At 46.1% G+C, this 16,806-nt stretch overlaps 1 protein-coding gene and 1 long non-coding RNA gene across 2 annotated transcripts; both read left to right on the top strand.

The window, feature by feature from the left end:
* Nucleotides 1-735: 735 nt before the first annotated feature.
* On the top strand, nt 736-3,592 carry LOC123388649. The gene is made up of 2 exons (XR_006603110.1): nt 736-823; nt 2,966-3,592. It is a non-coding gene; the product is annotated as an uncharacterized LOC123388649 (long non-coding RNA).
* A 2,923-nt stretch (nt 3,593-6,515) lies between these two features.
* On the top strand, nt 6,516-16,458 carry PSTK (phosphoseryl-tRNA kinase). Its single transcript, XM_013055732.2, has 6 exons — nt 6,516-7,087; nt 9,233-9,524; nt 9,772-9,970; nt 12,761-12,836; nt 13,327-13,420; nt 16,189-16,458. Exons 1-6 carry the CDS (start codon nt 6,641-6,643, stop codon nt 16,386-16,388), a joined length of 1,308 nt encoding a protein of 435 aa, XP_012911186.1. The 5' UTR covers nt 6,516-6,640; the 3' UTR covers nt 16,389-16,458.
* Nucleotides 16,459-16,806: the final 348 nt, after the last annotated feature.

Here is a 16,806-nt window from a genome sequence, read left to right as displayed (position 1 = left end):
CGCCCCTAAGGCTCCCGGGCCTAGGGCTGGAAATGTGCGCAGGCGCGGCGCGGGCGCGGGGGAACCGGACCGTTTTTGCACGTGGGCCCGCGGACATGGCAGGCCGGGGCTGTGGGCGACGGTTGCCGGGCGGCCCGGGAGGGTCAGTCTAATGAGGAGAGTCAGTGGTCAGGTAGGAGTGGTGCGGTGGCCGCACGCGCCGCGTTGGGCCTGCTGCGGACCGTCGGTCTGTCTGCGGTGGACGCCGCTGCCTTCCTGCCCGCAGCAGCGGAGCGGGCGGCGGGTGTGTTAGGGTCGAGAAGACCTCAACCTAGGGAGGCGCAGAGGAACGACACCAAGGCAGCTCTTTCTGCAACAGCACGGGCTTTATTCCAGCATGCTGGGGCTCTGCAACATACCCGAAGATCAGGCAGAGCCTGAGAGCCCCATCCAAGGGAGTATGGGGTTTTTATATCGTTTTTAGACAAAGGCTTGGTACAAAGCCACAATCACAGTGACCTGTTTACACAGTTACAGTTCCTGGTATGCTCTGCACAGTTTACATTTTTCAGTTAGCCATGTCTTATCGTCCCGGTGTAGCTGGGAGGCTGTGAAGCCAGGACAAGACAGTTCTCTTCTTTGTTAACCACAAGCATAATTCAAGGACATCTCTTAAGCAGGGACCGTGCTCAGGATGTGGGGCCTCGGGGGAATGGAGGGGAACACAAGGGGAAGGCCATGCTCCTGTTTCTCAAGGTTCAACCCGCAAAGCAGCAGAGCAGTTACAGAAAAGCAAGTTAGAAGCTCCACACAATTGAACTCTTTCAGCTCTGGATCTCTTCAGGTGGGTGGTTTCGGGCCTCAGGCGGAGGTTTGCACAGCGTCCCGGACTCGTAGGGTAGTGGCGGCGCTGGCGGGACGTGGCCGAGTCCGTGAAGCGCTGGCGTGAGGCCCAAACGCCAACGGGGCTGACCTCGCGTCCAGTGGCCTCAGCGCTGGAGCGGAGGAAAGAGTGGGGCCGGCTTCTCGGCGCTCTGGCGGAGGAGCTTCTGAGCTGGATTTTACGTTTGGGTCCCGAAAAGTGGAGCAGATGGAACTTCCTAGTTGCCCCTCGGGGTATAGGAAGGTAACTGGTGCCTCCCCACCACCTCCACCCAGTCCCCATCCTGGAAAGGCTTGTGCAGATGAGTTTTTCATCTTTTGAAATAAAAAAGGGAATTAGATCACAGATAAGTTCCAGAGTCCCTAAATGTAAAGGTCCTAGGACGTTTAGGAAGATTTTCAGTACTCCAGATTCGTTTTAGGTCATCTCCGTCAGTTTTTCCATTCTATATATCCTGCTTCCTGTGGTCATAAATGTCCATTCGTGTTAACAATTTGGGGAGTCCTAAGGAAAATACACTTTTCTTCAAAAACACCTACCTTCAATTAAAGGAAAGAGATCAATGTTACCAGCTGGATTTTGACTTCCTTAAATAGGCTGAATGACCAGGAGTCAAAAAACTAAAGACTGTGGCTTACCCTTCTCTCACTCCCATGCATTCAATAAATCAACAGGTCTTGGTTCTCTTTCTTTCTCATTCTTCTTCATCTATGGGTCTTTTGTTTACAAGCACTAACTTTCATCTGAACAATTCCTGGAGTTTCTTTACTGTCATAAGCCTTCATTCTCATAACCTCCATTCCATCCTCTGCACTGCCCTCTTTTTCTTCTAGTGCTTGATGTCATCGTCACCTTTACGCTTAGCATGACTTACAAAGCCCTTTGTACTGTGACTCTTGCCTGCCTCTTCCTACACACTGCCTCCCTGCCACACGCACACATACTTTCCTCTCCAGGTGGAATGCCCCTTTTGCGGGTATGTAGGGAATATCCTGTTTATTATTCAAAATCAGGTGATAGTCCCTTCCTATAGGATTAAGCTAATTCCTCTGTACTATACTTGCCCTTTTTAAGTATGTCAAGAAAAACCAGAGCTGGATGGTAAAAAAACCATTTTATTCAGAACTACGACATTGAGAGAAAGAGGTTCATAAATAGAAAGAGGCTCCATTCTGAATATAGTGTTGGCAAGTAGGAATTTATGCCCAAGGAACAGGTGGGGAGTCTGGTGGAAAATTACTAAGAGAAATCATCATGGGTTAGGGGAGTTCTGGCTAAGCCAGCCTGACAGAATTTTTGATGATGAGATGCCAGGATGATCAGACAGCACCTGGGGGATGATGGAGGATGAGGAATCTGGAGTGTACTCCCCATCAAGGTGGTTATAGGAACTTAAATCCTTAAAAGGATTAACTTGTTCAAAACTTGCACATTCCCAAAAAAAGACTTGCAGTTGCCCAGCTCCTGAAAATATCCTCTCAGCTGTTAGAATATCCTGCTTGATTAAACTGTCTTTTAACTAGGGGCTTGGGGTCCCACCATCTCTAGGTCATGCTAAACAATATGATTTATGATGAAGGGTCACATTCTATTAGATTGACTTCTGAAAGGGTTGAAAACCGAGTAACGTCAGCATACGGGTGCTCTCTGCCTACATGACTGACCCCCAATGACTCTGAGATCGTGACCTTAATCAAAATCAAGTTGGATGCTTAACTGACTGAGCCACCCAGGTGCCCCTATAGAGTTTTATTAGGGGATAGTGTTCTTCGCTTTAAAAAAGAACCCCATGCTATTGTTACAGGCTTTTCTTGCTTCCCAATGCTGCCCACCATCACTACCCAAGAGTCTTAGTAAAGAGAACAATTTAAAAATAAAACTAAGAGAAGAGATTTCTTTAAAATACAAATAGAGGTATTAGGGATAAGGTAGGTACGAATCACATAACTGTGTCTTGTCGCCGTGTGTGCCTTACAACAGATTCTTAAACACTTTCATTTTAAGACCCCTTTATTCCCTTAAATTACTGAAAACTGCAAAGAGGTTTTGTATGTTTTATCTTCATAATTGAAAAAAATTAACTTATTCTGCTTGAATCTACAGTGATGTATACTGATGGGAATGAATCCAGTAAAAAGTAGACTGAAGAAGTAACCAGCATGAGTAATATGGGATCTGTGGAAGAGTCCACGCCAGCTTCAGAATACCTGACTTAAACTGAACTTTTGTAAATGGACTGTTGCATGGGACTGTTTGATCCTACTTTCTTGGGGACGCAGCAGTGACTTCTGGGTGAACCATCTCTTCTTTTGGTAAATTTATAAGGAAGGAAAGTAGCATGCAAGCTAAATGAACCATAAGATGTATATTGCTATTTTTTGTTTTTGTGACACTTGCACGTTCTGAATAAGTAACATATCAAAAATTCTACAGAATATGCTCATAACTCATTTTTGAATACTCCTCTGAAAAGTATTCATCTTTATGCAAAATTACAGAATTTTGAGATATGTTAATGTTCCTCCAGGGATAGGTTATAATACTGGATTTCAGGATAAGGGAAAACTATAAAATCCTTATACCAGTTTTACTTCGGATAGCTGTCCTTTTATATATGATATAACATGAACAGCCAAGGTAAATTTTCTTAGTTGATAGTTCAATTTATCTCCAAATGCTATGGACATTGTACTTTTCTCATTTTCCTCAAATAAACTATGAGGTTTTTTTTTTGTTTGTTTGTTTTTTTTAACTGCAGAAGATGTCTTTACATGTGGATACCCAGCATTTAACACAGTATCTGGTACACAAGTACCAAACATTGAGTAATTTTCACAGTGTTAAAATACAGCTCATTTATTAGACTGTTGAGTTTGTTTTAAACATATTTTTAACTATTTAAAACATAGAGCAATCGTAGGAAGTAAGGAAATAGTGAGAAAACTCATTGGAATTTTCTTCCAGGGGAGTTGCTCTGAAAGCTCAAGAAACCATGAAGGACAGTGACATCTGTTCCGTCGTTGTTACTATAAATCGGATGTTGCCCCAGATCCTCCTTTATCTTAGCAGAACTGCTTTTTGTACCTGTGGTCTTTCCTCAGCCGCTTTGGTGTTTCTTAGGGTTAATGAAATTAATGATTATTCAGGTCTCAGTGCCCACTCTCAGTACAGTAGATCATTTACACGCTTTCACATACCACATTTACTCACCTCACCATACCCGGGGCAGAGTGGTCTTGGAGAAATCAGAAAAACACTACATATTGTAAGAATAGTTCCAGATCTGGTAACATTTCAGTATGTGGCTCACATTTTAGGTTACCTTTGTTAAGTTTTTAAAAAACTCAATAGGAAGATAAGATTGGTGATGTGAAGATGATCCAACTGGAAATGATATTGATAGTATAGAAAAGGAGCCAGTAAGCTCGCAAGTTTTACAGCGGCCTGAAATTTACAGGAGTTTTTGAAATGGGTATGAACAGATACCTCGCTGGAGAGCAAAGAAAGTTCTTTTTCACAGGCCTTTGAGGAGGTGGCAGCTGAGGGGACAAGCACTTACTAAATGTCTACTGGTTATGGAATAACATGTCTTAGTTAATCTCGTAATGGGAAGTGAGAGTTTGCAGAGGTTGTGAATGTCAGGTTTGCAATGCCATGTTTGGGTTAAAGTAAAGCGGGTCGAGGTACTTTTTTTTTTTTTTAAAGATTTATTTATTTATTTGAGAGGGGAGGGGCAGGGGAGAGAGAGTCTTCACACTCCCAACTGAGCATCTCACCCGATGGAGCTCAATTCCACAACCCTGAGAGCGTGACCTGAGCCAAAATCAAGAGTTCTGACACTTGTTAGACAAAGCAACCCAGGCGCCCCAGGTCAAGGTATTTTTAAAAGTCTGACTAGAAAAGGGTTCCAGAAGGCTTAGCTCTAGGAATTAGTAAAGAAAAAAGAAATTGGCAAAAGAGGTGAGGAGTGAGGTTTTACTCCCATAAATGTGATTAAGGAAATCAGGGCTTTGTCAAGCTAGATTGTTAGCGTTTCTGTTGGCAACTAAAGAACTTGATACTGAGTTGGCAGGAAACAGTGTTAACCAGAGGACCCCTGCTTCTGAAGATACTGGGGATTGTCAGAAGGTGGAATCTCAGAGTTTCTAAGCGCCCCTCTGCAGAGTTATACAGATCAGGAGACTGAAACCCAGAGGAGTCACACATAGCTCTTTAAGTTCACTTGCTCTCAGATTAATATAGTTCCCCTTAAGGACAGGCAGCTGACTCAGAATGAACTGAAAGCTCTCGTGAGAAGAAACAAAGCTTCCAACATGGGACAATTAGCTGAGGCAAAAATTGAAATTGGGTCCTGAGCACTTCCTACAACCTATGTGGTAGTCAGTCCCAGCAAAGGTCCTGGGCAATGCCCAGGGTTCTGAGGGCCAGAACTGATGGACTAGAACTAGGAAGGGGAGGCATGTCATGCAGTCTCACCGCGGGTTCAAAGCAGACTGACTGCTCCAGCATGAAGGTTACTGACCAACCTCCTTGCTTCTGAGGATCAGAAGGAAGGGAATGAGGACAATCGAGGCTGCACTTAGAGTGCCATGTGACAACCAATCTAAGCGTGATTTAAATCAAGTTTAACATCGTAAATAGGAGGGATCTGTCCCCTTCAAATTATGTTTGTATGTGAGGTAAAATGGGCCACAAATGTCTCTTGAGGATGGGATTGCTTTTTGGTCCCGTCTGTTGCTCCCTGTAACTACTGCAATGACACCAACGATCAGATCAGTCTGAATGTAGGTACTAGATCTACCAGCAATGAAAGTTTGGGTCCTTTCCCTCCCCAAAGTTCGTAGTATGCTCAGCTTTTTCCTTAAACCAGCTGAGGTGGGAGGGAACGGAGGTGGAGGTCAGTAAGCAAGGCTCCTGAAGTTCTAAATAGCTCTCTGCTCAGGCTCCATAAATGAACTGGATTTCTGCCCAAAGTACTATATCTTCATTGCTAAAGCCATTTGAGCTGTGGGCACTCTGACTCAGCAGCCACCCTGGGGACCTTGGGCTTGCTGCCCCACTGGCACAACATTCCTTTCTCGTTCTTGCACTGGACCGATGACCAAATCCTGAAATGACTATGTTTAACCCAGGGCTCACCTTCAAGAGAAAATGTATGTGTACATCCTCTGTAGTCAAACTATCAGATTTAACATTGCATTATTGATTGTATTGCCCCCCCTTTATTGATTCTAACCTCCTTTGCACACATTTTGAACACACCACTTTGTGACTAAGAAGTAATCCCCTTTAAAATAAAGTGATAGTTAGAATCCGAATTCAGCTTCTCTACATCCCAACTCCATACAAGAACTTTCTACCGCCCCACAGCCTAGTACATCTCCTTGAACACTAGAATACCTGCGGTCCTCTGCATGAATACACTGGAACGGAGGTCTGGGGATGTTCCTGTCCTGTCTCCACCTCCTCACACTAGCCGCCAACTCCGGGCGCGGTAGCCAGTGTTTCCCCTGCCCTGCACCTGTCGCATTTAGGAGGGTCAGTGGAGCGCGGGCGTGGGACTGTCGACTCCGCCTTCCATTCTAACAGCTCTTGACCTTTCAAAGACCGCTGGGGGAAGACGCTCAGAGTCTCTTCCGGGATTTTCCAAGCACCTCGCCTTAATGAACCCCAGGTGCAATTCTCGATGGCTCGCAAGTTTCCAGCAGGGAGGATAAATCTGACCACTTAAGTCCAGCTCTCTGACCCTTCGGGTAACGTCCAGGAGTCAGGAAACGCATGGCCGTGGTCCCCAGCCTAGAGGACTCGCCCTACAAAAGGAGCTCGGCACCAGCGGTTCCAGTGGCCACGAGGAGATCGCGGAGCCCGCCGGACCGCGCACCGTGTGGGGATCGGAAGACGCGCCGGTCCGTCCCTCCCGGCCCCAGGCGGCACAGCCACTGCGCGTGCGCGCTGGGCGGACGGTTCCGGAGACGGGGCTCCCCGCCGCCTTCCGTCTCCCGCGACAGCATGAAGACCGCCGAGGACGCCAGCGGTGCGCGCAGCGAGGGGCCGCGGGAGGTGGGCCTCTGCCTTCTCTGCGGCCTGCCGGCAGCAGGAAAATCGACCTTCGCGCGGGCCCTCAGCCACCGGCTGCGCCAGGAGCGGGGCTGGGCCGTCGGCGTGATCACCTATGATAACGTCATGCCGGACGCGTTCCTGGAGCAGGCGAGCGCGCGGCCATTGGTCAGCACGGGGGGCGGGGCCGAGAGCCCGGTCGTGGACGGAAGGGGGGTCCCACTGGATGTGGGACTGCACCTGGTGTGGGAGGGGCGCCCCGATAGAGCGGGAGAGACCCGGATTCGGGAGAAGTGGAGCCGGTTTAGCGCAGACGCTGCTGACTCCATCTTAGAGTAATTCCTTGTGGAGATCTGTGTGGCTCTGTGGGGCCTGTTCGTACTGTCCCTTCTACAGAGGGAGGCTCAGGACCGCGCAGGTGTCGCCAGCGTGCAAGAGGGAGCCCCCGCCCCCGTGGTCAGGGATGCTCTCGAAAGATCCTTGGGGTCTTAGGAAGGGGCGGAATCTCTTAAAAAAGTCAACACAGCCCGTTTAACATGCAGCCACGGGCAAATCTTTGTGGATCTATTATAAGTTTATACAATTTGCAGAAAAAAAATTTTTTTAAGAAGAAGGATACAGAATTATAAATAACAAAGTTCCTAGGGTCCCTCCAGTGATAGTAGAAAGTGGCTGTACAAATGAAGGGTCTGGCCTCTGAAGCTCACTCTTCATTCATCTCAGGGTGAATCTGCCTCCGCCAGCATAGGAAAAGATGATGGCCACAGATGAAGTAATGGGCTTCTGTTCAGTGACCAGCTTGCACGTTCCAGCTGCACACTTGAGGCCTTCAAATCACACTCAGCACAGTGAGGTGCATCCCCTTGGAGAAGCATATAAAAACAGAGCTCTGGGGGGGAGAGTAAATTTATATCACCCATCTCACTCTCTATAGCAGATCCTCTGACAGATTCTGAAAAATTAAATTATGTTTGTCGTTTAATACCCTAGTGTAGATGGATGCACGTAAATAATGTGCAAATATGATGTGACTCCACTCTGTAAATATATATGTACAAATATAGTCCATTTGCTGGATGGAAACATTTTGGACTGCTCCAGCAAGATTATATATACTTTTCCTATTCTTTTTTTTAAAGATTTTATTTATTTATTTGACAGACAGAGATCACAAGTAGGCAGAGAGAAAGGTAGGCGGAGTGGGGGATCAGGCTCCCTGATGAGCAGAGAGCCCGATGTGGGGCTTGATCCCAGGACCCTGAGGTTGTGACCTGAGCCGAAGGCAGAGGTTTTAACCCACTGAGCCACCCAGGTGCGCCATACTTTCCTATTCTTGTTTAATTGTGAGGCAAATGCAGTATCAAGTCCTGGACAGCACTAGATTTAGTTGGACGGTAGTATTTTCACCACTTGAGGGAAAGCTGAAAGCTGTTGATAGGGATTGTTGTATTGCTGGGCTTTTTCCTCCCTTTTATTATCTTTTTTTCCACTCCTCCCTACAATGAAGCCCTTGGGACTCATTTAGTCACCATGGGTAACCTTCTAGAAGATCTTGTTTCCTTTTCAGTAAGTTTAGGCGATGTATTTGTTGTCTCTGATGTAATCTCAGTGATGTGGCAGGGCATGGACAGGCGGGAGAGGGATCCTTTTCTGGTGTTCCTATGTTTTCTCCAGCCTAGACCTTATAACTCTGTCCCTGCTATCCACAGTCCTTGAGCAGCACAAGATTACCTGGATTCTCGAGTTACTTATTCTCTTCCCTTCCGTCTACCTTCTCTTGTCGTTCCCCATCCTGTTTCAACTCTGTTGTTAGCCTGAAATCTTTTCATCTTGCCCCACACACCTTTCAGCTGATCTTTTCCGTCCACAACTTTCCTCATTTCAACGGCAAACCAGCATAGCTCTCTAAGCCAGACTATTTTTATTTCAGCAGGATATTGATTTTGGCTCCTCATTTCTCCTGGAGGGTAACAGCGGACGATTGATCTAGCAGAGAAATAGAGATGTGAAAACAAATGCCTAAACCCTCTGCTAGAGCAGGATGCCACGTAGGCAAGGGAGCTTCTGAGCTGCCTCCTGTGTGACTGAGTCTGAGGAGACTTCAGAGGACTAACATCAGGGAGTAGGAGTTGGTGGGCAGAGGAAACCATGTATACTGAGATACAGAGGCATGACAGAACAGGTTGTGCTCAGAGAATTCCAAATGGTGCAGCCCTGTGAGCTGAAATGTTCATGTGCGGTGGGTGGCAGTTAATCGTGACCACCCTGCTGGCCAGAGCCCGGCACAAGTTGTCATTCTTCCATCTTTTGCAGCCATCACACTGGAAATTGCTTCGACAGGAACTGTTGAGGTATCTGGAATACTTCTTGATGGCTGTCACGAACACGTGTCAGATGTCTGCCCCACCCAACAGGACCGCAGCCATGTGGGAGGATTTTATAACCTGCTTGAAGGATCAAGATCTGTTATCTTCTGCTGTGCTGGAAACCCAGTCTTGCTACCTCTTAACGAAGACTGCTGTTTCTAGACCTTTGTTTTTGATTTTAGATGACAACTTTTATTATCAAAGTATGAGATACGAAGTCTACCAACTGGCTCGGAAATGTAATTCAAACATTTTTTTTCTTATACACAGACACTTGTTTGCATATCAAAATCATCATCATTCTTAGTGAGAATTTAATTGGATGGGGAAGTTAGTATCGTTTTACTTAATTTTGAAGCTATATGTTCAGCTTTGCAAATGGTTTTTCTTGCTGCTGCCAGTATCATTTGTCTAATTTGTTTATGTCACAGTTTGGGGAAAAAAAAAAAACAGTGCACCAGTAATTTTGTGGTTTAACATTTTCAGATTCATTAGGCTTCTGCCAGCTCTTTTTAGACTGTTCTCTCGAGACCTGTTTGCAGAGGAATGATCAGAGACCCCAGGCTCTGCCTGCTGAGACCATCCACCTGATGGCAAGAAAGATAGAAAAGCCCAACCCTGGGAAAAATGCTTGGGAACACAACAGCCTCACAATTGAGAGTACGCCGTGTTCTTCTGAGGCCAGGTACCCCACACAAAGCTGACCTTCACCGGCTGCCTCCCTGAGCCCAGCCAGCTGTGCTCCTTGCTTGACTCATGGTCCCTTGCTTGGTTAATCTTTCCACAAGTGCTGGAGAGAGATTGTTGTCTTCCCTTTATGGAGAGGAAGCAACTGAGTGAGAAAGTTACTTTGCTCAGAGTCCTCAAGCTTGCGGCAGCTGAGATGTGAACCCGAGTTTGTGTGCAAATGTGAGCTCTCGTTAAGACTGTGTTGTTGTGAGAGATCAGAGCAGGGCATGCAGAGTAGGGCACATCTTTGAAACTCTCGCTACAGCATTAGTGCAGCCTAAAGAGTTTGCCTGGTCATTTTCCTCTAGAAAGAAAAAGGGTAAGAGGGGCAGAGTCCGAATTTTGCCTTAAACCTCCCTGTTGTTACACTGCTGCGTGTGTGTGAGGCTTCTGGGCTGAAGTGCTGGTGCTTCCGACCATGGTCTGTGTCTTGGGAGTTCTACAGCAGCACATTTCTAATGGAATTTTCACTGCTGATGGAAATGTTCTCTATTTGTACCATCCAGAGTAGTGCCTGCAGGGCACCTGTGACCTTGAGCTCTTGAAACACAGCCAGTGCCTCTGAGGGCCAAAGTTTAAAATTTTATTTTAATTGCTTTAAATGTAAGTAGCCTCTTGTGGCTAGTGGCTGTTGTGTCCGACAGCAGAGTTCCAGAGCCGTATTCCCCAAGTCTCCTCAGCCCCTGCCTAACTGCTGTCCATGGGGCATCAGCAGGTTTTTTTTTTTTTTTTTTTTAAAGATTTGAGAGAGAGCATGAGTGTGGGGGGCGGGGGAGCAGCAGGCAGAGGGAGAGAGAGAGAAGCAGACTCCCCACTGAGCAGGGGGCCCAAGGTGGGGCTCGATCCCAGGACCCTGAGATCAAGACCTGAGTGTAAGGCAGAGGCTTAAGCAGCTGAGCCACCCAGGTGCCCCAGATCAGTTATTTTTAAAAGGCTAATTTTTTAAATTCACTCCTCAAAATGTTTAGTTCCAAGATATCGTTTCCACCCATTTCTTAATACATACTTGAACAGGCTAAAAAAAAAAATGGACTTAAGTGACTGTTGTTTATAGGTTTATGAAATAAGCTACTGCTGAGGTTTCTAATTTTAACTTGTAATATCCTGAAACTTTGAGCAGGTGCATAACCAGCTGATTACTGCTCACTCTGGAATACTTGACATTTTTTTCTTTGGAAGTGAATGGCTGGTTGAGGCATCCAGGTATCTATCCCATGAGAGTGGCCTAATGTTCTCAATGCTCTGAGACAAGGGAGGGCCAGTTCTTGCAAAAAGGAAGGAAGAGTGTTTCTCCCATGCTTTTGCCAATGCTTACCACAGTCTGTTTTGTCTTGGGTCTTTGGAGCCTGGCCACCTGTTCTCACATGTCCAAAATAGTCACAGCACCAGTGAAGGGGGTGCTTGAAGCCTGGTAGCCTTGTATTAGAAGTTGAAAGATGATCTGACAAGCGTTCATTTTCCCGGCTTCTATAAAATACTACTTCACCACCACTGCCACTGGTAGTGTTACTGCTCACAGTACCAGCTGGTGAGCAGATAGAGACTCTGTACTGGACATGTACTGAACGCTTCCTGTGTTTAATCTCATTCAGTCCCCACAAACAACTCTTGAGGATAAATGGAATTATCCCCATTTCATAGATGTGATGACCGGCAGGTAAGCCGGGTGACACATCCAGGTAGTAAGTGGCAGACCCATGGTTTGGACCCAGCACGGTCTCACTCACTCCAGCTCTTTTCAGCGTGAGAAAGATCATCTTGAAGTTGAGCTTCAACTCCCGCTGGCCTAAATTGTTTCAGTGGTTCCCTCTGCACTCGGAGTAGAATCCAGACTCCTTACCATGAAGCACGTGTGGTCACCCCAGTTAACTTTGCAACCGCATAGCCTACTACTTTCCCCCTTTGCCGCTTTTCAACCAAACCGGCCTTTGTTCCATGAACCGGAGGAGCTTGTTCTTGCCTCCGGGACTTTGCACTTCCCGCCTCTCGGCCCTTCCTACTTACTATGCGTCACTGCCTTTCCTGCCTAACTAACGTGAGCAGTGTTCGTTGGACGAACAGGCCACACTCTTTAACACCATCACTCTGCTTATGGTCTTCATTCATCCACTCGTCACTGTCTGAAATTATAACTTTTTGCTGAAGTAATGAGACAGACAATGCAGCCGTTAACCGGGCTTAGAGAGGGTAGGGGTTTCACTGCACTTCCTGCTTAGCACACAGTGTCTCGTACAGTGTCTGTATTTTTCATATAAGAAGATACTCAGTAAAACGTCGTTAAATGAATGAATGAATTCACCCTCAGCCCTCCGTGGCCCCTTGGCCAGTGGGGAACTTCTCTAACCTACATTGGTAAAGAAACAGAGGCCAGAAGTACAGACTGAGTATCCTCCTTTAGGGCATGAAGGTGAGCTATAGTGGGCTAACATTTAGCACTTAATGAGGGAAAAGAGAGAATGTCTTTTTCAAAGCTTATTGAAATGAGTCTTAAGAAATTAATATTTTTTTTAAATAAGAGGATTCTTTTGCCTTATAGTTTGTTTTAAGCTTCTACTTTTAGACTTTGAAAGTAGAAGGTAGCTTCCAAATTGTTTCATTTTCCCCCCTTTGGCTTAGGGCCTTTGGGTTACACCACTTTTATTCCTCTAGAATTCACTTTAGTGTTCATAAACACAACTTTTTGGTGTTTTTTTTTAAAGGATGTTTGATATAAAGATTTATTTTATCTCCCCTCTCTTTCTTGCAGCCTGAAGTTGACTGATTTATTGCTTACTGCTTTGGAGAATCCAGTAAAATATATTGAGGACAATGTGGAACAAAAGGTAAATCTTCCGGATACATTTAGCATAAATGAAAAGGCACCATTTTCGGAAGGAGGGTCTTTTTGAGCTGATTGTAAACCGTGGGTAAAATACGGAAAATGCGTGGCCACTGCCTTGGCGTCTCCGCCGTGTTCCCGCTTCTGCTCCTGGCTGTGGTGGGGCATCAGCTGGCCAGAGCCATTTGTCCAACCCTCAGGAATGTCGGAATCTGTTGCCATCACGCTGGTGTTGGTGACTTGAAATGGGCAAGGACAGGAATACGTGCACTGGGGACACGGACAAACACTGGAAACGGGGTGCGTTGCTGTTGTTGCTGGAGAGCCTGTGACTAGACATTCACCAGCACCCGCGGTCTAGACGGGCCCATCTTCTCGGGAAGGAGAACTGGAACCGAAAAGCCACCTTCATTTATCTTTTCGTCCCATCAAATCCGCGTCCTACTTTAGCCACCTCTCACAAAACTTGCCATAACAATGTCTGTGTTCCACAGGAAACAGACAGAATCATTTGTTCAACTAATGTTCTGCATCAAGCCGACCAGACGCTCCGAAGGATTGTCTCTCAGACGATGAAAGAGGCCAAAGGTATGCCGGGTGGTTGCCTGGGCTTTGGTTGGTCCGATGCTGCTGCTGTTCCTGTCCCCTTGACACAGCGGTGGCTTATTAGCTCTCAGTCCTCACCTTCACATCATGTTCCAGTTTCAGCATGCAATGTGGTTATGTAAAAACTAAATATCTGACCCCTGGAACAGGGTCTTCATCCGTCCAGTACATTTTTATTGAGTGGCTGCTCGGCACTAGGCTTTATTCTAGATGCCGGGGCATCAGGGAGCAGTGTGTTATACTGAGCAGACAGACGACAGACAAATATGTGAGTGTCTGCTGGTGCCCTGGAGAAACATAGAGTAGGGAAAGGCAATGCGGAGTGAGGGGAGAGCTGCTCTTTAAGGGTATTCTGGAAGGCTTCTCAGCGATGACATTTTAGCCGAGCTACGAATCCACGGAAGGAGCGGACACGCAGTCATCTGCCGGCGGATCGCTCTAGGCAGTGGCCACAAATGCAGGAGCCCAGAGGTGAAGTTGTCTGGTATGTTCTAGAGCAGAAAACGGGGCCATTGAGTTGGGTGGAGGAAGGAATGGGGAGAGGTGGTCAGGGCCCACCTGGCAGATGGGCAAGCTCAGTGTGTCTTCAGTCGGAACTTGAATGGAGTATGTGCTAGTTCTAGAACATAACTCCTTCAAGTTTTAAATATTTAAATATTGAACTCCTTGCTATATTTAAATTTTGATTTAAAAACTAATGTTAGCTTAACATTTCTTGAGTTTTTATATGCTAAGTGTCCCTATGAGGTGAGTGTAGTTTTACAGATAGGACATGAAGGTTCTGGGAGGGTCAAGTAACTTGCCCAAGGCGGAACAGCTCTAAGGCACTTGGACAGCCCGGGTTCAGAGTCAAGTCTGCTTCCCGTGTGTGCTTTCTGTTAGACTCCCTGTATCACCAGCTTTGATTATTAATACCTTTACAAAAGCTTAGAAAGTTGGAAAAGCAAACGGTACACTAACCATACAGTATTTTTCATACCCCCCCCCTTTTTTTTTTAACCACGATCCATAAGCGCATTTTCTCTTGTATCCTGGTGTGTGGTCCGGTACAAGAACATGTGCGCGCATAGTGACAAATTTCACAAAGCCCTCACATGTGGAGTGAGCGCTACAACATTCTATTTGACTTCATTTTAGAAAACGACTGCCTGCAACCTGCATCTCACTTGTAGCTTACAGTCTGGAGTTCGGAAACCAGAGGCCTGGAGCAGAAACAGCAGCATAATTAGAGACAAAGATGGTTGTAGGAGTTCTCTCTCGGCCGTTTGCCGTTGTTGCTTTCTATATCAAATGAAGAGAAGAAGGGGGAATAGGATTATGCCCAAATCCCTCGACTCATTTTTCACCCATTAAAATGACACCTTTTCAGGTTTATTTATTTATGTGAGGGAGGTGCTTCTAGCTCCTGGATCCATACCCAAATGAAATAAAAAATTCAGTTCTCCTACCATCCAGAGAACATGAAAAGACAACCCACGTATCAGGAGAAGGTATTTGCGGATCCTTTGTCTCAGAAGAGACTTGTCTCCAAAATAGGTGAAGGACCGGTACCACCCACTCAGCGATACAGACAATCCCATTTTTAAAAATGGGCAAAGGGTCTGATAGACATTTCCCCAGGGTAGATACAAAGATGGCCAAACCATAAAGAAAACACAATTATCAGTAGTCCGCAGGGAGGACTCCTGAGCACACGTGCTGGGCCGGCCGGAATCAGGAATCAGGAATCAGGCCACGCGGGAATCAGGCGCGGGCGGGATGTGGAGAAGCGCAAACCTGGCCTGCTGGTGGGGATGTGAAGTGGTGCAGCTGCTTTGGCAAACAGCCGAGCAGCTCCTCAAACAGTTCAGTGGCACTACCGGGGGAGTGGGGGCAGCCCGCCCACTCCTAGGTATCTATCTGCTCAAGAAAATTGCCAACATATATTCATACCAAAATGTGTGCACAAATGTTTATCAGCATTATTCCTGGTGGCCAGGATGAACCCTGAAAACAGGATGCAAAGTGGAAGAAGCCACCACCCAAAGCCACGCTGCTTGAGTCCGGGCCTGTGAGGCGCCCAGAAGCGGGATACCTGGAGCCTCCCGAGCACATCAGTGGTTGCTTAGGGATTCAGGGAGGGGCCGAGGCTGGGGTAGGCGGGTGGGAGCAAAGGGACGCAGGTTTCTGAGGATGAGCTGTTCTCGAATGGACGGTGGGGACAGTCGCACATGCCTGCAGGTAGCCAGATCGTGGTTTAAATGAGTGAAGTGTATGGTTTGCCAGTTTAATTTCAGCAAAGCTGTTTAATAACATTACAGTCTTATTTTAGTGACATTACCCACGTGGCTGGTGGCTGCTGGGTGGGGTAGGACAGAACATCTTCATCATCGTAGGAGGTTATAGATCGCAGGGCCCTGCTAGAGAGAATTTATCAGCTTCAAACCGAAATGTCATTGCCTAGTCTGCTTTTTGGCCTTTCTGCCTCTTAGTTCACAAAGACTCTAAATCACTATCTTGTCGACAATAAGGAAAATCCTTTTCAGGTTTATCTTTTCTGCTCTTGCGTTTTGTGGCCAGGTACTGAAAAGATCTGTTTGCTGTCACATGAATGTGACCTTTGTTTCTATAGGACACCTACTGGACTGTGATTATTAACTGCATACTCTGATTGGTTTGTCTGAAGTATTCAAATTCATTTCCTGATGTTATTAGACAGCCCAACCTGATTAGTTTACACAAATAATTGTAAGAGTATCTTTTCATTTTAGATGAACAAGTGCTTCCTTTCAACTTGAAGCTCCTAGCAGAGGAACTCAACAGGCTCAAAGCAGAGTTTTTGGAGGACCTAAGACAAGGAAACAAAAAATACCTGTGCTCTCAGCAAACCATCCACATATCAGATGTTATTTCTTTTTTTCACTATGAGAAAGACAACATTGTCCAGAAATATTTTTCAAAGCCACATTAAAACTTCTGAACTTCTGGGCGCCTGGGTGGCTCAGTGGGTTAAGCCGCTGCCTTTGGCTCAGGTCATGATCTCAGAGTCCTGGGATCGAGTCCTGCATCGGGCTCTCTGCTCAGCAGGGAGCCTGCTTCCCTTCCTCTCACTCTGCCTACTTGTGATCTCTCTCTGTCAAATAAATAAATAAAATCTTTAAAAAAAAAAAAAAACAACTTCTGCACTTCCAATCAAATGTCTGATTTTGGTTAAGATTTTACAAACTAAAACAATTTTGTGTTCCTGGATGTTTTCTCGCCCAGTGATGGGAAATGCCAAAGACTTACTTAAAAAAAAAAAAAAAAAAAAAAAAAGCAACAGTCTATTCTAAACACTCATTTGTCATAACAGAAATAACTTCAGTCAGTCACTTGTCAGACGTGACATG

This window comes from Mustela putorius, unplaced genomic scaffold (assembly GCF_011764305.1).
Source record: "Mustela putorius furo isolate JIRA1106 unplaced genomic scaffold, ASM1176430v1.1 tig00003909_pilon_pilon_pilon, whole genome shotgun sequence".
Taxonomy (NCBI): Eukaryota; Metazoa; Chordata; class Mammalia; order Carnivora; family Mustelidae; genus Mustela; species Mustela putorius.
Note: the sequence above shows the minus strand (reverse complement) of the source record. Positions and strands in the feature narration are given on the sequence as shown.